This window comes from Marmota flaviventris, chromosome 7 (genome assembly GCF_047511675.1).
Source record: "Marmota flaviventris isolate mMarFla1 chromosome 7, mMarFla1.hap1, whole genome shotgun sequence".
NCBI classification, from domain to species: domain Eukaryota; kingdom Metazoa; phylum Chordata; class Mammalia; order Rodentia; family Sciuridae; genus Marmota; species Marmota flaviventris.
Window position 1 is genome coordinate 40,242,156 of NC_092504.1, and position 24,033 is coordinate 40,266,188.

Here is a 24,033-nt window from a genome sequence, read left to right on the forward strand (position 1 = left end):
CACTTTGGTTAAAAAAATAAATACATAAATGACCATGTCCTTCAACTCTTCAATTCTACTTCTATTTATTCTGCATATACATTCACAGAGGTGGGAAGAGACACAGACTGTAACAAAGACCCAAACAATGTAAGGGTGGCTTCAATGAGACAGGTATCTGTCTCTTTCATGCAAATGTTTAAGAGAATGTGGTGCCAGGGACCTGGGTTCCTCTTATCTTGTTGCTCTGACATCCTCCGGAGTCAGCTTCTAGCTTTGGAACCAAGAAGGCTGCTCCAACCTCTACCACCAGACGACCTCTGCCAGGAGGGAGCAGACCTCTCCTTCCCTTTCAAGGATGCTCCTGGGCGCTGCACACATCACCTTTGCTCACACCTCGCTGGCCAGAATCTAATCTAGTCGCATGGCCGCACCTAGGGCAAGGGAACCTGGCAAAGGTGGTCTGTACTTAAGACCTATGACCAGTTAAAATGTCTGTTACACCAAGCTGGGGTTGTGTTCGGTGGTAGAGTGCTTGCCTAGCATGTGTGAGGCACTGGCTTCGATTCTCAGCACCACATATAAATAAATGAACAAAATAAAGGCCCACCAATGTCTAAAAAAAAATTTTTTTTAAATCTCTGTTATACTAGAAATGAAAAATGGATGTTGAGGGGACGATCAGCAGTCAACATGTCAGACAGTCCTTGTAGAAAGGTCTGTAACAGAAAGAATGAGAAGTAACTTGAACTGGTTAAATAATTACAGTAATTCATGTGATGGAATCCCATGTAGGTATTTTGAAAAGTTAAGTGGCTCTCTATGTACTGCTGTGAAAATTTGTCCAAGATGCAGTGATGACCATGGTATAGAGTAACAATGTACATAGGACAATCCTGAAAATGTCATTCATTCAATCAGCAGTGCTCTGAGCCCACTTTGTGCCAGTACTATTCTATAAGTGGAACACAGGTGAACACAACAGACCAGACCACTGTATTCAACACCTGCATCTAATGATAATTCCCCCAAAGAACACTTGAGAAACTGTTCGTTTTGCTTGTGATTCTTTTTGTGCGTGAGAGGTATTTTTTGTTTTCGTGTTTTGAAGACAGGGTCTTCCTATTGCCCAGGCTGCCTTAAAACTCCTAATCTCAAGTGATCCTCCTCCCTCAGCCTCCTGAGCAAATGGGACTACAGATGGGACTACACTTGAGACAGGATTACCAATAGCCTTCAGTGTCAGAGAGTGAGGCAGGGAGATGAGCAGGTCACAAAGGGGCTTTCCTTTTTATCATCTCAATGTTTTATACTTTTTACTGTGAGCATGTATTATTTTTGTACCGATTTTTTTTTTTTTTAATTTAGTAAACCAATGCCCTGTAGACCAGTTACCTAAGGCTCACAGCCCGTGTCTAGGGTTGCATTTGCTCTTCGGTTTCTTGCTGGTATTTATTTGCCTTTGACTTCACTCACCTCACCGCTCTTTGGAGTTAGTTTCCTGGCTGACAGCTCAAGTTGCTGATATCCAGCCTGCCTGTTCCAAAGGGCAGCAGAAGGAATCAGGCGAAATTGGGAATATCATCCCACTACACAAACTGCACAGTGCATTAGGAACCCAGAAGCTGCATCCTATTGCCGCTCCTAGCACAATGGCACCGAAGGCCAATGGGAGGCCCTGTGATCAGATGTTGAACAAACAACAGACCTGTGGGGGTAAATCATAGGGTCTGGGATTACAAGAAGCAAAATTTGTAATTTCCATCAGTTAAAAAAAAAAAAAGTGGTGACCTTTGAAAAACAATTGCAGCCAACTTTATTAAAAATAGAATCTGAGCTGGGACAAGTTCCAACAAGACGACTATAATGTTAGCTTTTCAAAGCACCTCTGAAAGCGATTCTGTGTGCCAAGGGTGCTACGAACACACAAAAGAAACAACAACAAAGACCCAGGAAGGATGAATCACAATGCACCCGGTGGAGACTCAAAGCAATTTCTTCGTAAAACAATTTTTAAAAGCAACTTATAAGGAAAACAAGTTAGAATTTTTTTTTCCTTGGGGGGCAAAATGAAGAAAGAGTCTTGCCCAGGAGAAGAAAATAATAGGAACAATGGCATGTCAAGGTCCGTAAAAACCAGAGAGATCACAGCCACAGCACAAGGGGGCCTACAATACAACAAAGAAGTACTAAGATCCCTGGAGATCAGCTGGTTCACCTCGCAGGTAATAACACCTAGGCCCAGACAGGTAACCTTTCCTGCCCAAGATCTCCCCAAAGCACCTCCTGCATCTGCTTCTCAAGGCATTAAATCTCTTGGTCACATTTACATCAAGTAGAGAGGAGACCCAAGAAAGGCCAAAGACAACATGTAAAGATGACACCTATGTACAGAGAACAAGTCATTAGTTACCCAGCAGGAATCAAACAAATGACATGAATGGTGAAGGCTGATGCAAAAACCACGTTTTTAGGTCTATGTTCAAAAAACTCCTCATTAACTACATTTTCAAAGTACAATAATACATAAAGGACTAGTGCAAAAGGACATGTGTTCCTGGACTTGTCATGGCAAAAGTCTCTCTACAGCCTCATGGAGAACGTGAAGCACAAAGGAAGCGATGTAGCTCAAGGTATGGGGATGAGCAAGGAGCCACCTGCCAGGGCTCAAGGATGGGAAGGAGGAAAGAGCCCTGGAGCCTCAGATGTAATTAATAACAACAGAGGACTCGTAAACAGCAGGTGCTGTGTCCCATCACTTTTCTAAGTAATTTCTGCATATTTTACTCATTTTAATCCTCACACCAATCCTCTGAGGTACATGCCATTATTGTCCCTATTTTAAAGGTAAGAACACAGAGGACAGGGAAAATAGGCAACCTTATTCTGGCTTATGTAGCTAATAAATAGTGGAACCACGCTGGAACTCATACAGTCTGGCTGCAGAGTGTGCCCCCGACCACCACACAACACTGCCTGTCAAGATGTCAAGTGTCTCCTTGCGACTACAAAACTATGAGAACTAAAGCTGGCAGTAGGTGAGACATTGTATCAGGAGGAGTTGGGTTTGTTTTTTTTTTTTTCATAATCATTTCAAAGGCTGTGAATTTTTATCAAGCAAACAAGAAAAGAAAGTAATGTTAAGTTTTAAGAGTCTTTTGCTAAGAAGCAAAAATAACTCTAAGGAGTAAGCCATTCTACATCTAGAATACAGAGCAGCCTTGATTACCTAACTTCTAAATTCTTGTATAGAAACTGACAATAATAAAATAAAAACAATGGGACAACAGAGAAAGGAAGACATTAGTAGGCAGAAATAAATATGTTATCATTTCGATATAGTTCACCTCTATCACTGGGATCACTGGGGGGTCAGAGGGCAGAGAAGGAAAGAATTGGCATAAGTTATAAGAGGAAAAACATACTGTCTTCTTTTATCCAAAGGAAGCTGCAAAGTATCTGAAATGCCTTCAAAAGATACAAATACAGACTCTAATGCTGAGTCTCTTGGTTCAAACTATCTAGGCCAGGGTCCCTGCCCCTCAGAGCAGTCCCCTATGTGGAGGACTCTCCCTCTCCAGCTGTCTCTTTCTCACCGTGTGGCTTCAATGTCACTTCTTCCCTGACCCTTCCCTCTCACGGAATGTGGCCTGCCCCTTCACAGCACTTATCACAATTGGTAACAGCATAATTGTTTGTGATTATTTAACATCTGTCTTCTCACTCAACCACAGATCTGCAAATTACAGCCCACAGGTCAGATGTGACCCGCTGTTTTTGGACATCAAGTTTCACTGGAACCCAGCCATGATCATTCATTTACCATTGTAACTGCTTTCACAATACAACAGAAGAGTGGCATGGTTGTGACAGAGATGTTATGGCCCACGAAACACAAAATGTTCACTCTCTAGCCCTTTGTAGACAAGCTGGCCACCCCTACAGTAGACCATAGACTCTATAATCCTTACAGAGTCCTCATAGGCTATTATATCTGACTCAGTTGCCAGCGCCTCCTAAGTGCCTTGCGTGCAGAAAAAACTTGATGAAGTTGCTGACTGAAAAAACTCAGGAAACAGGAAAGATAAGCAGTCATTATTCAGAGAACTTCACATCTATATATTCGTTTAATCCCACTAACCCAAGGCAGATTACTCTTAATCTCCCCATTCTACACATGGAAAATGGACAGAAGCTGTGGAGCCCACTCAGCCACTTACGGCAGGGCTGGGATTCAAACACAGGTGGCCCAGATCCAGACTCTCAGCTTTCCACCACACGTCAGAAGAGAAGATGGCTTCATTCACAATTTTAGCCATTCCTTAGCTGCAGGTGCAGAGCCCCGGGCAGAGAGCCAGGACTGGTTCTGAGCACTTACCCTTTGGCAGCTGGTTGCCACATATTACCTAACCACTGGCACACCCCAGTGTAGTTATGGATGCCCGTCTTGCTGAGTTACCAGACAGATCACTTCAGAGTGTCCTACAGAGCAACCCTGAATATAACCCATCCTGCCTGCCAGGTCACTTATGTGGACTCACCATCCCCACTTCACAGGTGAGGGGAAGGAGGTCAATGGAGTTAAGTAATTTGCCAAGGTCAAGTGTTAGCATGAGACAGAGATTACTAGTCACTGCGACTCTACAACCCCAATTCCTGACTGAATGGCAGTTCTTCTCCAGGCTTTAACAGGGGACCAGTTCCACAAGACGGTAAAGGGTATTTCATTCTGCACCATGACAGCATGCATTTCCACCCTTTATGACACTGGATGGAGAAAAATGACTCAGGAAAAAAACCTCCACATGACTTGATTTGATAACTGTAACATGGAAGGTAAACATCTGCTAATGAAGAAGGCTGACCCAGGGATACTGACGACATAATGGTGCAACATCATTATAGCAAGAAACGGTGTGGACCTGCTACAGGATCTGTCTATTGTGACCCCTCTCCACGCATTTAGAGATAGTACCATGAAGTCCTTAGAGAGGTCAACTTCAACTTAAAAACAGAACAAAGACTCACTCCCCTGGGCCCATGTCTGGTTTCTTTCTTTCTTTCTTTTAATACCAGGGATTGAACCCAGGGACATTTAAACACTGAGCCACATGCCCAGCCTTTTTTATTTTTTATTTTGAGACAGGGTCTGGCAAAATTGCTGAGGCTGGTACTGAACTTGCAATTCTCCCACCTCAGCCTGACTAGAGTTGCTGGGATTACAGGCATGTGCCACAGCCCCCAGTTCCCATGTCTGCTTTCTAGCTGAGGGTGGAGAAGGAGTAAAGACTCAGTGTGCCAGAAGCAAGAACTCATTCTGTGCCCAATATTTCACAAAGTTACCAAGAAGCCTTCCCTTAAGCTCCTGCTTTACCCAGAGGTTCTCTTCCCTTTACTTTCTAGAAAGGTCATGTGTAGGGCATGGGATCCTGACAAAACCCCAGGTTAAAAAAAAACAGTGCTGTGCATTTTTCTATAGTGTTTCACCCTCCTCATCTCATACTCCAGGCCCCCATCTAAGCTGAGGTCTTCATCAATAAAAACCCCAAATCCAGCTCCCACTCATACAGCTTCCCCTCATAGAGCTCCCCACTGCCCCCATAGCATAGGGAGAACTAACAGACTCACTGTGCCTGAATGTGTTTGATGGCAACCCTGTCCTGGGAGCCATGCCTGTCTGAATCAGTATCACACCCTCAGAGATATTTTAATCCAATATAACAAAAACATCTTAAAATGTACTGATTGTGAAATAGAAATATAAACTTGTAAGCTTTCTCCCCCTACCCAAATAGGGTGACAATGGGGGAGGAAGCGAGTAGAGACCTTCTCAGGAGCAGGAATGCTACCTAAGCAAAACATTAATACTCTGCCTGGAGCTAAGTTCAGAAACTGCTATGTGTATATAATGAGTGGACAGAGCAATTTTGTCTGTGTCAAGTTTAGTAACAAAAAATTGAGGTTTGTGTTTTATTTATCATTGGATTTTTTAATTCCACTTTGCTACCAATCCTTTTTTATTGCATTTTATAAAAGTATTGGTTGTAGGTTGGAAATAAAAATACAGGTCCTTCCCTATAGACTGAAAATAACTGCCAAGAGCAAAACATTTAAATATTCAGTTTATTTCTTAAGCCTGTGATGGATGCTCAAGCTCACTTTGAATATGAGAAACAAACTGAAAATACACCAGAACACCATCTTTCCCCCAATTGACCAGGCTATGGGCAACACACTGCACATGCTGGCGTTGGCTGGCAATTTGGCACAACCCCTCAAAGTCAGGGGACAGATACACTCCCACATATGCATCATGATGCACAAAATCGTTCCTTGAGGCCTTGTTTATAAAAACCAGACTGGAAAACCAACTACATGTCCGATTCGTGGAGCTGGTTAAGTAAATTCAGTACATTCAAGTATCTGAATATCCTGCAGCTATTAAAAAAGAATGAGATGCTCTTTACAGGCTCACCTCCAAGAAACAAAAACAACGGTCAAATGAGGACAGATTCGTATGTACTATAAATACTATTCGTGTTTTCAAAAACTAGGAGAAAAATATAAACATATTTGCTTGTATATGCATGAGATATCTCTAAATGGAAATGTAAGACACTGTAAATACTGATAGATGCCAGAGACATGAATTAGATGATGGGTCTATTTTCAACACAAATCATTTTGCACATTGTGAAATTTCTGCCATGTGAATGTATATTACCCATTCATCAAAAACTTTAAAAACTTATAAGACGGGTTGCAGTTGTGCCTTGGTGGTAGAGCGCTTGTTGCCTAGCACGTGTGAGGCACTGGGTTCAGTCCTCAGCACCACATAATAAATAACTAAGTTATTATGTCCACCTACAACTAACAATTTTTAAAAAAAATTAAAAAGAAGCTAAGGTTAAAACTCCATGTATGGAATGTCTGGGTTCACTAAATAACACCAAGAGGAATGGCATAAGCTCTTAGATGTTTCAATGCCTTTCACCACACCACGTGCCCTCACAGATGGGGTAAGGAAAGTCATCACATCTTGACTAATGATTACAAAAGCTCAGCCATGCACCATCTGCACTGTGACCTCCAATGATACTTTGGCCAGAAATCACAGCTTCTTCCTTCTTTGCCCTCCCCCAGCCCCTTCCCCAGTCCTCCTCGATTGGAGCCTTCATGTTTCACCACCGTTGACAATTGGAACAGTTCTATTTCATAGGCCTAGAGAGGCCAAGGTGACCTGCTCAATGTCATGGAACCAGAAAGCCACTGGAGCTGGGAGTTCCTAGCTCAGAGCTCTGACCATTGCACTGTTTGGACTTTCAAAGCAAGTGGTAATAAAATGTCTAGGCTGCAAACTGAGCACTAGACATAACTGATTACACTGAGCCCACCCACAACAACCCAGGAAGGAAAGTTCTCTCATCACCCACAGGCATGGATGAGAAGAGAGTCTTTGAGAGGCATCTCACACCCTGCTCACACAGCTGCTCACACCCTGCCACCAGCATGTGGAAACCTCAGCCAGACTCCATCCATGGGCTGACCTGCCTTCCAAAAAGTTCTCCAGCCAGACCTGCAGACTGCAATGTAGCTCAACAGCCAGTTACCTGAACCACCATCAAGAACCTCTTATCCAAGTAAACATCTTATGAACTACAGGCCCTAAATCCTGGTAAGAGGAAGGTAATCTTACGTGGCACAGGGATGAACAGTTTTAACTTAGCACTTTTTTTTTTTTTTTTTTTTGGTACTAGGGATTCAACTCAGGGGCACTTGGCCACTGAGCCACATCCCCAGCCCTATTTTGGAGACAGGGTCTCATTGAGTTGCTTAGAGCCTCGCTTTTGCTCAGGCTGGCTTTGAACTTGCAATCCTCCTGCCTCAGCCTCCTGAGCCGCTGGGCAGGCATGTGCCACCGTGACCCGCAGCACTTATGTTTTTGATCTGTACCAGAAAAGCGCAAATCTAGCTCATTGAACCTATCATGTTATAGTTTTAGCATAGAAGGAGGTCAAATTAAACCAAGATAAACAGATTTAAAGACAACTACGAAGTAAATAAGTTCAGATGAAACACAGATATAGTGAAAACCTTGAAGCACAAAATTGGTATTTGAGAGACACTGACCTAAGGAATTGGATCCATCCCATGTTCTCTCTCTAGAGAAAAAGAAGCCTGGGAATATAGGTACCCCATCCCCAGCATGCAATACAACTAGTTCTGAATGTCATTTTATTTATTTTAATAAAAAGGGTTACACTATGTTGCTCAGGCTGGCCTCGAACTCCTGTACTCAAGCAATCCTGCCTCAGTCTCCCAGTAACTTGGACTACACAACACATAACACCTCCTGTGGCTATTTACATTTGCTCTCTCTTCTCCACACTCCATTGCCTCTCTCAGATCAATGATCAGCGTCCCCATTACCAAAGCATCCAGAAAACTTGCATTTATATGACAGTGTCCTATGGTGAATTATTATGGGGACTCTTAGCTCTAGTTTGCTCTGAATAATTCAGATTACATCTAATATCTTATTGTTATTTTGAGCATCCCCCTTTTCTCTTTATGATGTGCCTGACTTAGGGAATAAATTTCATCTCCCTATGATCCTGCTACAGTGTAGTACTGATTAGGAGAGAACCATGGGCCTTTCTAGCCGTAATTCTCTAATACCCCAAAAACAATAAGAAGGAGACCCTCTTCAGCTCTGTAGCACCTACAGTCAGAACCAAAAAACTGGAAGATTTTTGCTTCTGCTTCCCCAAATGCAGATAAAGTGCCCCACTCAATAGAGATAGCAGGTCAAAATGAGATTTCCTTGGATCCTGTAATGACAACAGCTTTATGCTTTTAGCAAAGTGAAGGAAAATATTAATGCACTACAAAAGTGACAATGATTATGAGAAGTAACAAGCCTGATGGCCTCACAGCTCATGGAGTGCTTCCATGAACAAGAGCTCCTTTGATCTCAAAAAACAGTTATGAGGAAAGTACTTCATTTGCTTTTGTTGTAAAGTGATGAAGAGATGAGCTCTGAGATTTACCAAGCAGGATTCCAAATTCCAAACTCCTCTACTTTACAACTATCCAGAAGAAAATAATTGTTTCATTTTGTCTTTGTCCCCCTCCCCTGCCACCATCCTGCTGCTCAAATGTGCTTCCCCAAACAGCAGCATATCCATCAAATGCCAGATCTCAGCCCCATCCCAGGGCTCCTGGTCAGAAAACACAATTTCACGAAATCTTTAAGTAATTCTTATACACAACACAGCTGGAGGAGTGTGGCTTGACTATAAGGCAATTTCCATTATACCAGACTACATCTCTTTATTCACCTATCAGCAATTATTTATTGAGCATCTACCAGATACGTAATAGACACCATGCTGACAGCTGGAAAATCAACAACAAATAAGATGGAGACAGCTCCTGTCTTCATGGAGTTGCCAGTCACATATGGCAGTTTCTCAACCTGATGTGCTCATTTGAATCAACTGTGGCACTAAAACACACAAACACATACACACACACACACACACACACACACACACTCAGCTCCCTAAAGCCTACTCCAATTACCTACATCTATGTATCATCAGAAACTGAGACTGTGGCCCTTTAGGTAGTATATATCAAATAAGCCCCACTGACGGATCCACTTTGCAGAGTAACTTGAAAATATCTGATGTATTAGTTCACCTCCCATTGGTATAACAAAATGCCCAGGGCTGGGAAACTTATATAGAAAAGAGGTTTATTTAGCTCACAGTGGTAGATGATGAAAGTCCAAAGAGCATGACACAGGCTCTGTGGAAGGCCACAATGCCTAGTAAAGCTGCAGATGGATAACCTAAGAGCAGCATTTCCACTTCCAGAGCTATATACTGGAGAAAGGAAGTCACATGAGCAAAAATGACAGGAACAAGGACACTCACTGCAGTACTGTTTCCAGAAGAGAATGCTTAAGTAGCTAACAAATTATCTCTAAACAGGGGAATAAGTAAACCATGGTCATAAAGGAGTTAGAATGACTAAAGTAGATCTCCGTGTTAATATAATCTCAAACATAGTTGTGGAGCAAAGAAAGAGTTGCAAAAGGCCACAGATTTTTACACACACACAAGCTTTGACTGCTTATCGATTCATAAAGTGTAAGACATGTGTGGTGGACACCACACCAACCTCATGAAAATGGTCCGTTCTGGGAAAAGCAATGAGGAAACAGGGCAGTGAGTGGTATTTGTAAGGTATCACATCTACAAGTTTTAAGAAATCAACCAGCTATGGCTGGGTGCAGTGGCACATGCCTGTAATCCCAGTGGCTCCAGAGGTTGAGGCAGTAGGATCGTGAGTTCAAAGCCAGCCTCAGCAACTTAACGAGGTCTTAAGCAATTCAGCAAGACCCTGTCTCTAAAAATATAAAAAAAAAAAAAAACAGGTTGAGGATGTGGATGGGTGGTTAAGCAGCCTTGAGTTTAATCCTCAGTATCAAAAAAAAAAATCAACTAGCTATGGCAAGATTTTAATATCTGTTAAATCTGAAGGGTGAGTATTTGGCCATATAATATATATTACATACTTTTTTTCCCCCATACTTTTGAATGTTGATGTTTTACGATTTAATTACTTTTTAAAGTTGCTTTTAGAAGCTTCTCAGGGGATATGATCTATAGTCAGAGCTTAGACTCTCTGTTCTACAAGCATAAATAAAAACTTTGCTATTTAATATTTAGAAATAAATCTACAGAATGGCCTCAATCTATAGCTCTTGAAGTTAAATTACTACCTTAAACAGTTTTACATTGATTTAAAAAAAAAAAACTTTCAGGTGGCAGGTAGCTTCTATAAGCAATGCTTTCTAAGAGGCTAAGGCAAGCAAAGAAAACAAAATTTCTCAAAGTGTGGTCCTTGCAACCCCTGTAGCAGAGTGTGTGGAAGAAGGAGTGGGAAACAGAAAGAACTAGTTATTTAAAATGCTGATTCCAGGATCCCACTGGACCTACTTAATCAAAATCTCTAGGAATAGAACTCCAGAGTCTGAATTTTTAATAAAAGAACGCACATGTAGGCATCATTCTTTGGTACATCCAAAAACCACTAAACTTTGTGTGTGTGTGTGTGTGTGTGTGTGTGTGTGTGTGTGTGTGTGGTGTGTGTTGCTAGGAATCAAACCCAGGGCTTCATGCATGCAAGGCAAGAACTGAGCCACACTCCAGCCCAGTATAAAGCATTTTTAAAGCTGCCATAAACCATACTTTTAAAACCAAGTATGTCGGGGCTGGGGATGTGGCTCAAGCGGTAGCGCACTCGCCTGGCATGTGTGCGGCCCGGGTTCGATGCTCAGCACCACATACAAACAAAGATGTTGTGTCTGGCAAAAACTGAAAAATAAATATTAAAATTCTCTCTCTAAAATAAACCAAGTATTTCTGATTCGATAAGGTAGCATTCACCATTCTCTGACAATTAAAATGAAGTGCAGGGAATATTTTCCAAATATTGAAGATAGTAACTCCACCAGGAGTTACTGGTTTCCTGTACAGTGTACTTAACCTAAAGGACAAAGAAAAATATGTTTTAGGAAGAAGAGCATATGTGGATTTTCTAAAAGAACTTCAAAAGGCAACTGCGTAAACAGGAAAATTCCACAAGTCCAGCCTTGATGCTGTGCTCAACGGAAGAGGCCCCTGACATGATTTTTCACCAAAGCCAATTTCAATGAAAGCAATGTGGCTTGAATGCAAGAACCTATCCCAAAATCACTCCCAACACACAGGATGCATTTGCCATCTTTTTGCTACAGGTTTTCAACCCTCCAGGGTGATCTTCTGTCATCCATTATTCCTTCAAACTCTGTCTCCATATTCTTCCCTACCTTTCCTGACTCTTGCTTTGGTCCCCTGTTCTTCTTCTTCATTGTCCCATTACCTGTTTTTGGACAGAACCAACACCGCAATCCTGACTCCCAAGCCCTGGAAAACTGCTCCCCAGGCCTTGGGCTAAAAACAACCCAGCATAATAAACACATGAAAACACATTCCACCTCACTAGTACACAGGAAAGAGCTAGTTTAAATCTCAAAGATGCATTTCACACCTATCAGGTTGGCAAAATGTCTAAAATATCAATTATCTGCAAGCACCTAGAATGACTGCAACCCTCCAAACTGTTGCTGGTTGGAGTGAAAATTGATCCAACTACCGGGGAGAGCAATCTGGTAATCTATTAAAGTGAAAGATGCCCATTTCCTTTGACCCGGCAATTCCCTCTACAGAATACAACACAGAGAAATTTTAAACTTTCATACAGGGAGAATGAGTTCACAACCATTCACAACACTAAAAACAGCACAAATGAAAACATGTATGCCTAAGTGATTATCAACAATATAATAAATATACTGTAGCACATTCATATGAAGAAATATTATGTAGCAGTTAAAATAAACTATAATCGTGTATATCTTAATGGATAAATCTCAAGATCATAATTTAAACAACAAAAGCAAACTGAAAAGATTAGTTTAGTACTACAAAGCATACTTAAAACACAAAGAAATAATACTGTATCTGATTTCTGAATGCACACATATCTAGTAAAACATAAAAACACATGATAAACACCAACTTCAGAATAGTGGTCCCTCTGGAAGAAAGGAAATGAAATGGGGAAGGACAGGCAGTTTTAATTATATTTGTAATATTTTATTTCTTCACTGGGTGGGAAATATAGGAGTGTTCACCCTATTAATCTACTTTTCTGGACGCCTCAATTGCACCTCCACCCAGATATGGAATCTCACATTTGAACTACCTTAAAGCATTTTGAAGGTTCTGAAAGTGGCATCGGGACTCCTTTGGATATTGGATCCATGTGGGAAGTGGAGTTTTGGGAACTACAGAGTACCCCCAACCCCCATGATCTTAAAACTATGCACAGCAAATAATCATTCTCTGAGCTGTGGTAAAATTCCATGAAGGGAGTTATACTATCCCCAAAACTCTAACCCACAATCCCACAACAGAGACATTCCAGAAAGCCTTTAGTGCTAGTGCTAGAGGCTGATCGAGAATTTATTTATCTCAAGAAAGTTTTTGCTGGTTCACTGTTGGGTGGCCCTGTCTCTCAAAAAGACCAATAAGGGCTCCCAAGCTCGTAGACTAACATTTGGTTACACCACAACTGAAGGTTTATTATAGGAGCTGCATGAAAATATGTAGACCAGAAAAGTTAACTAGACTAAAAGACACCATCTTTTACAACTTTTCCGTCAGTTTGCTTTGGGCTGGCTTTGTGGGTAGGCTATAGATAAAACCACCAAGAGGTACATTTCTGATGATACTACCAAACTTAATAACAACATAAAGCCTCAACCAGCGTTAATAACTAGAAAGACTAAACTGGGGGTGGGGGGAGAAAAATAACACAACCCAAACATACCAAAATGCCACACTGGTGAAAAATAAATAAATAGGTTTTACTGTACGGGTGAACTAAAACACAAAGTTGACATCCACAAAAGGCATTACAATCTTTAATTCTCCCTAAATACTGGCATTCGACTTTGTTTTTTCCCTGGGATTCCAAGAAAAACAAAGAAAAATCTGCAGACTTAACTGTCAGGTCCTGACCTAACATAAACTCTAGCATATTAGGCCTGTGGGGCCACAAGAGCAGAATTTTTTTCTTTAAACATTAACACACCTCAGGGCAAGCTGCATTTTTAAAAATCCAACAATTATAACAATTCCTAGTAGATACATTACACTAAACTCATGGTTGCCAGCTACCCTTGAGAATGGAAATGAATAACAAAAGGCAAGCTATCCTTTCTCCAAACTATGAAATCGACACATGTTTTATTAAAAACTTTTCTAGCCACTCTAAAAATGCAAAATGCTTGCCTCAGATAAGTAGTTGACTTACTAGGATAAAAACTATATTCATAAAAATCCTCTAGGTTTGTTTCAATTTTTTGCTATTTATTTAACTAGGGATTGAAACCCAGGGGCACTTTACCACTGAGCTGGGTCCCCAGTCATTTTTCTATTTTTCTTTTTGAGATGGGGTCTCATTAAGTTGCTGAAGCTGTCCCTGAACTTGTGACACTCCTGCCTCAGCCTCAGGAGTCACTGAGATGACAGGCATGAGCCACCACACTGGCTCCAAATTTCGTTAATTTTACTTTTCCCTTATTTTAAGGTAACAATTTATTTTTTAAAAAATCAAACCTAACCCACAAATTGGTGTTAATATTATCCCAGGGTTGTTCCATGGATGTTAAAATGCTGACAAGTTCAACAGGTTTTAAGTATGGTAGGTACTCATGAGGTTGCTAACCAATTAAGAGGTGAATTTTTATAAAGACTTTTTGGAAAAAATACTATTAAGATTTTTGTAACCATATATATACTTATATGTATATATATATGTATGTGTATATATATATATATTATATATATGTATAATATATATATACACATATATATTTACCTTTAGAAGATGAGAAAAACAAAGGTCCCCAGAAAAACAATTTACACGAAGCCAATATTAGATTTCATGCTTAACTTGAAAGACAATGTCAGATTCCAGTTCTAACTCACAGTTAGTTAATGTCTTCCTATAAAATAAAATAAAATAAAATAAAAGCTACAACTAGAAAGTGTATCAATATTAAAGAAATGCCCCATTATATAAATTGGTCTTTCCATTGTTCTGCTTTGGGGACTTTGTTCAGCTTTATCTGTGTAAATATCATCACTGTATTGAAACTGTTTTATCTTTACCAATATTATGCCCACGAGATAAGGATCAGCTGAGCTCCTTGGAGACAGGGACTCCCCTCGTTCAATTATTAAGCACTTTCACTTAGTATGAGCTAACACTAACACAGCAGGTCCTCAAGAGATGGCTGTTTATAAAGGTACAAAACTTGTGATCTATTTGATACATGGCATTTCCTCCAAAGTACATGTTACAGCACTATTAATGAATGACATAAGGATGAGATGATTAAAGCCAATTTGCATTGGTACAAGTCACATTTGGTTTCTCCTAACAAATGCTTCCTCTTTAAAAAAATTCCTCAATTCAAATAGAAAACTCAAAAAAAAAAAAAAACCCACTTCCATTTTAGGGCCATAAAAATACACAGAAAATCAAGTCCATTGGTCTGGACAAAAATCAGAGGATTATCAACAGGGGACATTTCCTCATGCTTGGGAGCAGCTAGAGCATTTTCAAAATTACAACACACCAGCCAAACAAGCTTTACTGTCTCCAAACCAGACACTGCTGTCTGGCCACACTGATTTGCACTAAGCAAGTTGATCAAGAATTACTATGGTGGGAATTCATATGGAAGAAGTAAAGAGAACCAGCACTAAACTCCCAAAGGACAATAAAACTTCAGTGGGGTGGGAGGTAAGAGCAGGAATGAGGACATTTTCCATGTTCTCTATATCTAAAACTGGCAAAAGAAGTGTGGGGACAAGAGGTGATATTCAACTCAGGGAGGATTTGCTACAAATTTTGTTTCTGCTCAGCTGAGCCCCTTCTTCTCTGGTGGAGGAAACAAGTCCACTTTTCAGTGGTCTGTTTGTCTCACCCAGAAGGATGGTATCCCAACACCCTTTTGGGGACACACATATGCCTGTTTAAAATATGCCAAATGACCTGCTTAAAAAAAAAAATTGCAGTCCCACCAACTCTTACTACAACTTCTCAAACCTCAAAATGGCTGGGACCAAGTGCAATTAGGAGTGGAAAGGATCAATAAGCATCCCCCAGAGAGAAGCCCAATAATGAGGCTAGACCCAGAAAAGACCTACCTGGAAACAATTCATCTCTGAGTGAAGACACGAAAGAGAGGTCCAGTGAACATTTATGTCTGCTTGGGTGAAAAGACAGCAGTCTCATCACCAACCCTTCTGCTCTGGGAATGAGTCTGGGAAGGCCAGACGTGACCTGAACAGCCTATTATGAGGGGCGGGACTAATAATTCCCATCCTGGCCTCTGTGTGCCACTCAGCTTGCAAAAGATAATGTGTGGGTTGTTTATATTAGTGGTTGCTTCCATCCAGTAGGAAGAGGCATAATCTCCATGGTCCCTTTAACAACTGGAAGGTAACACAATGAAAAAGAAGATTATGGACAATGATAGCTAGCACTGAGTACTTGCTGTGTGGACTCCCTCCTGAACCCCAGTAACTCACTTAAAGCAACTGTCCAGTGAGATAATAACCATTATCATCTTCTTTGTATAGATTAAGAAGGCAAGACAGAGAGCAAACTGCTCAAGGACAAGGCAGAGAACAACCTGCTCAAGGACACAAAGCTTTTACAGGACTTGTACCCAGAAGTCTGACTTCTTTGGACACAGCGTCCAAACAGGAAGATAAAATTCCTTGTTTATCAATTACTGGGCCCTCACTTCACCCAGTGATCCTAAACTTGATAGCTTTTTAGGTGGCCACAGGACGGAGGTGTCAACACTCTGACCACAGTACTGGCCTGCTCCTCTCATGTCCTGCCAGGCAGCTTGTCTCAATGGTTGAGTTCCAAGGAAAACAGGTTGTAACATTCTGCCCAGGTGTGCCAAGGAGCCCCAGATACACTGAAAAGGGAAAAAAATCCGGAGGCTGGCTTCCTCTTGGGACATGCTGGCTCTCAAAGTTTCCAGCCTGCTTTAATACAGAGAGGTGTCACCACAAAGGAGCAGGGCAGGAACTACCAAGAGTAGAGACCCTGTAGGCCTGAGGCCACCCCAGCAGGCGTGAAGAACAGCATTCAAGCTGCTGTGGTTTCACAGTCCCCTCAGGTGCTGGTCACAGCAGAGAGACACTGAGAAGAAAAGCATCTCTTCTCACTGCACCAAGCAACATTAATGCCACTCGACAGGAAGAAGCAGGAAACCTGTCTCCTTGTGGAGAAAGGAAGGAAAAAGAGGAAATGGAAAAAGCCTCCAAGAGCCACCCACATTGTCTAACTCCCCCTGCACCAACCCCAGGCAGCTGTCACTCTGGGAAGCCCCAGCCTTTGCTCTACTGGCTATGGCAGTGGCCTTGCCCAGTGGCCCTGAAAGCTGAAGCCAGAACCAGTGGGTCTCAATTTTCCACCCCTGAGCTAACACATGGTTCCTCAATGATCCTTTGCCATGTGCCGATCTTGTAACAGAATTTGGGATAGAAGATTTAAAAAGCTATGTGATGGAGGAAGAACACTTTACCCCAAGGCTACTCAATCAAGCCTCCTCAGATGCTTTTAGAGGTCAATATTAACCAGCTTCAGGGGAGGTGTCCTTAAACTGCCACTAGTTCCCACTTGAATGGGGCTGGGCAGAATTCTAGAGAGTTGGAGCAAAGCACACACCCTGGGGTTGGGGGTTGGCTCAGTGGCAGAGTGTCTGCCTAGAGTTCAGGAGGCCTTGGATTTCATTCCCAGCACCAAAATAAATAAATAAATAAATAAATAATAAAATAAAATATTCAAACCCTGCACAGGGGAGCAATACCTTATCCCAAGCTGAGCTTCCCAAGGCTCTGACAAGGGAGAGTGTCAAGAGGGTACACCCTGGATACCCAAACTGGAGGTACCCAAACTGCAGAAACTGAAAAGGAAGGGAAAGCAATGGGAGATTCCCAAATTCCCACTAGGTCATGGATCCAGACCCCATTAGAGCCCAGTGATATCCCTTCACTGTGTCCATGCCCACCAGCTTCCTCTGGATCCACAGTGAATGGGACACAAGAACCATGGAGACCTCCTCCACACCCACAGCCATCCCCACCTTTAGGGCCCATAAATGTTACTGCCAAAGAACCTTGCCCCTCTTTCCCAGGGAGGGAAACTGAGGTACCCAGAATCAATTATCATGCTTTCCTAAACCAGGTTGAATTTCAGCTCTCTAACCACAATTTTGCACTTTTTTTTTTTACAGCTTTATTACATTTCAAATTTCTCCAGATACACCAACTGTCGTTACAAAATGAATTGTAAATACAATCGAAGGACTAAACTCAAAATGAGATGAGGGCAGTCAGGGAGTCCAACACTAGCTTACTGACTGCAAAGACAGGATGGGTGACCCCTACTCCCAGCTCAGCCCCACTCCCCTCCCCGGGGACCTTCGAGCGCGGCCACCTCCCAGCCAGCGGCTTCCACCGCAACGGGAGGGCGGGGGCACAGCGGGCCCTGGAATCGGCGGGCGGGCACTCGGTGACGGGGCAGGGGGCTCGGGGCGCCTCCCCCGCTGCTCGTGTCGTCGCCGGCCCGCCCAGCCTGGGGGCCGGGAACTTCTGACCGCGCTGACCGGACCCACCGCCCCCTCGTCCCCACCCTGCCGCTGCCAGGCGTGTGTGCGGCTCGGGTTTCCCTTTCTTTGCCTCGCAGCGCCTCGGGCGCGACCCCCGAGGCGGCGGCCACTCACCATATTACAGATGGAGGCGATGTTTCGGACAGTCATTAGTCTAAAGGTTGCAGCGATCCCGCACCGCCATCTTTACAAGGTGAAAACAGGACTGTCCATGGTGGAGCGCGCAGGAGGCCGGGCGGCGGCGAGGCGGCCTGGGGTCCGGCTTTCAGTTTGGCTGGGAGAGGGAGGCCGGGAGGGAGGAGGAGGCGGCGGCGGGAGGGCGGGGAGGGCGGGGAGGCAGGCTGAGGGGCGGGGAGTGGCGGAGCGAGGGAGCCTGGGCCGCGGCCGGCGCGCGGGGAGGAGGGGCGGCGAGCGCGCCAAGGGAGTCCGCCGGCCGCTCCGAGCGCTCCGCCGCGCGCCCGGCCGGCCCGCGCCTCGCTCCCTGCCGGGTCTCAGCCTTTGGCTTTTCCTTTGGATGCCCTGCTCCACTCTGGCTGGAACGCGGGGCCTGGCCGGTGGTCGCACAGCTGTGGCAGCAGCACCACGCTCCCCGCAGGGCGGACCTCAACCCCAACACAGCGGTGGCCCTCTGCTTTCCTCCGGAGCCCGTGGCGTCCTCGGGAAGCCAATGACCGCTCCAGACGTTGGCCACTGACCGACCCGGGCTGAGGAAACGGGGACTCCAGTCTAGGGCACGCGCGCCAAGGAGAGGGCTGTCAGGGACACCCACCGCTTTCAGTCTGAGCCCCGTCTTTAGGTCTCTCTGCCTTATGTCTGAGCCCTCACCACCACCTTGTCCAAGTCCCTGGCTTTTATGTTTTTCAGTGCGTGGAGAACATGAGAAGTAGGGGTGATTACGTCCAACTTTTAGTTTAACCCCAGGGTTCCAGCCAGATGGCACCCGCGGGAATCCAAGAAGTAAAATGGGGTCAGGACATGGGAGTGGCCTGAAAGCCCTGGCCAGCAGCCGGCCGGCAGCTGCCTGGTAAAGGGTGCCGGGAAAGGAAAGGAATCCGAGTCTGGGCAGAGGCCAGATGCAGCAGTGCATTCAGGCAGTTTGTGACATTAGCAGGTATAAAGGGAAAGTCATGCTTCTGGGCAAGTATAAAAATGGAGTGGAAAGAAGAACAAAACTTTTCCTCATCCTCCAAGAAAACATATCCCTCTCAGGGGCACCTAATCTCTAGTTTTTGAGATAGGTGATGTTTCCCCTTATACGCATTTCCCTCATAGAAGGTCATGACTGCAGGCTCCAAGTGCAAATTTGTACATCACTTAGCAGATAAGTTCATGTGAACTTAAAGAAACCTCTTCCAACTGTGAGAAACAATGCTACATGCAAGGTTGTAATTCAGGGCTGTCCATAAAGGAAGTTTGTACAAGTGAAACACATGATAAATTCCTAATATTTAATGACAAACCGAATTACAAGAGAAATTAATAATAATTGAAGACAGCTTCTGTCTAGCCAAGGGTAATGTTTTGGGTGGGAAGTGGTGTTACACACATAAGATTTAAGAGTTGTTAATTGCTAATACTCCTAGGACCTGTTGTGGAAATAGAAGACAAACACTGCAGACTGGACATCTGGGGAGCCATGTCAGCATTGTATTTTTCAGTGGATATAAGCATTAATATTCCTGCTTAAGCCATACAACCTAAATCTAATTTCTGAATGGGTCCTGATGATAATGATAGCCAACTTTCATTTCTAACCATTGTCAGTCTTGCTGTGCTTGACATTTATGATCGCCTTCAGTTGCCACCATGACTTTATCAGGTGGTATACACTAATACACTATTATTGTGCAGATCACTAACAGAGGTTTAAAGGATCAACTATCCTGCCCCGTTCTGTGTTATTCAAATGTTACAGATGAAGCCGGTGTGCTAACCTAGGTTGGGCACTATTGATTGAGGAGGAGACAGCAAAACACCCAAACTATGATCCATCAGGGTACTGAGGCCCAGAAAAATTTAAAGATTTTAAAAATGTCACATAACAAGTTTAAGAGCAACCTCAAGACTAAAAGTCAGGCCTCAGTTTCACAGGTCCTCTATAAAGGCATTAATTCAAATCTTTAAATGAAATGAAAATTTTACACCATGATAAGAGTTCAGTTTTCTCCCAACGTTGGCATATGGATTGCAAAATCCACAGGATTAAAAAGACCACTGACACAATGAAAACTGAACAGCATCTGATTACTGAGTGCTACCTCAGCAAGTTAAAGGGAACTTTTACATGCCTCTCACAGCCTATAGCCTAAACCGAAGTGTTCAATATATACAACAAGATTGAAACTGGGGTAGTAAGTTACATACACAACAAATCAATTGAACATGACAGAGCTTGTCCAACTCATGAATGATTAAATACATCTTACACTTGCACAGGGTTGATATTCATAGGTCTTAACTAGAAAAGGCCTGAGTTGACACCACTTCAAATCTATATACAAACAGAGATATGAAAAAATGTGGTATATGTGTGTATTAAGAATTGTAATGCAAAAAAAAAGAGTACATGTATAATGGCATAATTTGGTGTGAACATACTTTATATACAGAGTTACGAAAACTTGTGCTGTAAATGGGTAATAATGAGTATAATACATTCAACTATTGTCATGTATATAAAAATAAATTAAAAAAAAAAAAAAAAAGAAAAGGCCTGAGTTGAAGATTTGTAACCGTAGCTTCACTCAGTGAGGAAACATTATTCAGAGGGGATAAGAGGTAAAACCGTGAAAATGTTAACAAACCAATGAGAGAACTTTGAGGAAAACTGTTCCACATATAGTTAGCAGTGGTATGAAGGTGTAGAATTTAAGGCTGGGAAAAGAAGGCAAATGGAAGAACAGGTTATGGGCTGAAGCTAAGTAGCCTCATTTGAGGGAGGCATTCACTCCAGGTAGTATGCATGCCTCTGCACACACCAAGTGTGGTCCTTGAACCAGCAGCACTGGCATGGGCTGGGATGTTGTTAGATATACAGATTCTGTTCCCATCCCAGACCTAAATAACAAATCAGTTTTTGCTTAAAAGTGTGAGGACCGCTGCTCCAGCCAAGTATTTGTGGTGGAATTCTGCTTCTGCAAGCCCAGCAATCATTACCCTTCTTCTAGGAACTGCTTGGGGATTCTACTCTGGGGAATGTTCCCTCCCTGGTTCTCAGACCTTAGGGTTTAGGTGTTGTCTGACCTGGTCCCTGGCTCCAGAGGAAGGCATATGACTAGACGCAGCCAATGAGAGCATTTCATGATCCATTCACAGTGATTGGTTTGGTAAAGAGGATGTAATAACAAGCTAAGCTAGTAAGAGTCAGCCCTGGGACTTTGGGGGTAAGAATTGCTCCCTTCCTGAGTTCACTGAACTGATCAGATATAAATCTAGAGCTGTCTTCTTTCCATTGCCTGAAAACAAAGCCAACTCAGGAAAAAGGAACTGTGGGATGATAAAGAGATCCTAGTATCATTTACCCACTTGCTGCCAGATCTAACTCCTGAACTTTTCAGTAACTCAAGCTGGTAAAGTCTTTGTTTTCTTTGGCCAACTTCAACTAGGCACCTGCTGTTCACGACTAAAAGAATCCTAACACAACAGTGTCTCCCTGTCCCTGATATTCATTCTGAACTCATGATTTCCCTTTTCCTCTCTTCTCTATCCTCTAAACCAAACTTAGAAATTTTGTCTCCTCCATTAGGTGTTCCCAGATGGCCCCTGCAACTCCTCATGCTTTCCCCACCCCCACCAATGAAGTTCTCCATCCTGATGACCATTGGTGCAATACATCCCTTTTGTCAACAGTTTTGCATCTGCCTTCCTTCCCTTTGCTATCACCTACTCAGTCTTTAAGTGTCTCCTAAGACACATGAGATGCTTTTGTTTATATTCTTATAGCACCATCCATCCTCCCCAAATGGAACTTATATCTGTAAATATGCTTATGCCATATAGCACAGAATGGAGACAAGGGGTAGTTAAACAGTAGATGCTGATTTCAGGCTGTCTGGATCATCTGTATGACTGGGTAAGTTTCTTACCCTCTCTATGCCTCAGTCTCCTTCCCTATAAAGTGAAGACAATAAGAGTACCCCTCAGAGTCTCATTTCACTGTTTTCTATAAAGTACAGTGGATATGTATGGCATATACTAACAACTATCTGAGAGCCATTAATATCATGCATAGGGTTGTTTGATGAATGTCTGTTTCTGACTCTTCATCAGACATGAAATAAGAAACAGGTCTGGTTTTGCTCCCTATACTACACCTAAAGAACCAGGGCATTGTCCACAACAGGAGCCAATAGACTGAATATTAATATTTGGACAAGTGTCTCTTTTCCAATTGTCTGGAAGCTCCTAGAGGGGCGCAGACTGGTCTTACTCATTTTTCAAAAAAAAACCTCATGCAGTCTCAAACACTGTGCCTGGCACAGTAAGCTCTTTCCATTTTCCTTACTGCCAAACAGGCTATTGCAGCTCATTTGATATGCAAATGGTTAGTAAATGGTGGCTTTCTGGTGGAGAAAAAAAAAAAAGTTTTCCTAGCTGTAGACTTGAGTTTAATTACCAAAATGATTTCTGTGAATTGTATCTCAGTTCCATTCAGTCTTTTCCCTTAATCACCATGTATCCAACAGATATTAAAGACATGATTTGAGCTGAACCTGCAAAAGGCATTGGGGAGCCCTGGATAAAAACCAGGCACTTCCAACTCTGCCCTGCTGGATTTTATAATGAAGTTTTCTTCCACATTGTTTATAAGTATTTTTGCTACTTTTTATATGCTATTAATATTAAATAAGGATAAGATGACTTTGGAGTGATGGTCACATTAGGATCTCTCCCATGGAGAAATTACATCTAAAATCATGGGTAGAATCCTCGTTGTATTTATAAATAGTCGAGATTCCCTAAGCCTTTGGAACAATTGGCTGATTTTGAAGAACTAATTGAAAAGGCCACTGAAGGATTTTTAAACTAGGTTGGGACATGATGAGATTTTTATGTGGTAATACATTTTGATTAGCTGAAAGAACAGTTTACTCTAGTTGGCTACACTATAGGAAAGAAGGTTGAAGGACAGCAGAAGTGCCCTAGGTGAGGCCATTGAGAAACCTTAGAGTCCCAGAGCTGTTGGCCACCTGGATTTACAGGAGTGGCTGTGGAAAAAGAAGCTTACAGACTAAAGACTGGCTTTTGGAGGCAGTCAGCTGAATTTGTGGATGACTGGAGTGAGAGACAAGGATAAGTTCAAGGTTTCTGACTGGAATGAAGACAATGTCTTTTGTTTGTTTTTTGGCTTTATGATATGGAATGCTGTAAGAGGAGGCTTGAGCATACCTGATTAGGGAGAAATGAGATTGGCTTAAAGGTGATGACTTTGAGATAACCATAAAACACCTAAATAGTTATAGCAAATAAACCCTTGGCTGTACACAATTAAACCCTTGGCCTTACAAATCTAGGGCTTAGAAGAAAAGTCTGAACTGAACACATAAATCTAAGAGTAATTAACATATGTAAGATAATGGAGGACGGGCAATTGTGGATGAAATTTCCCAGGGAGAGGGAACAGAGTGAGAATAGAGTGGGAGGAGGTGGTAATAGAGCACTCCCCATGCAAGGATCAGGAAGAAGAGGAGCCAGCAAAAAAATTAAAAGGGCTTCCAAAGTAGTAAGACCCCCAC

At 42.7% G+C, this 24,033-nt stretch overlaps 1 protein-coding gene across 4 annotated transcripts in view; it reads right to left on the minus strand.

Annotated features, from left to right (window-relative positions):
- Window positions 1-18,615, minus strand: part of Usp46 (ubiquitin specific peptidase 46) — a 70,050-nt gene extending 51,435 nt beyond the window's left edge. The window contains exon 1 of one of the 4 annotated variants that reach the window (XM_027942590.3): window positions 18,413-18,615. In XM_027942590.3, coding sequence (XP_027798391.1) covers window positions 18,413-18,448 — 36 coding nt within the window. In that variant the 5' untranslated portion in view covers window positions 18,449-18,615. The remainder of the gene's footprint in view (window positions 1-18,412) is intronic. The other 3 variants (XM_027942573.2, XM_071614277.1, XM_027942582.2) reach the window with 3 other exon arrangements.
- Between the last annotated feature and the right edge of the window lie 5,418 nt (window positions 18,616-24,033).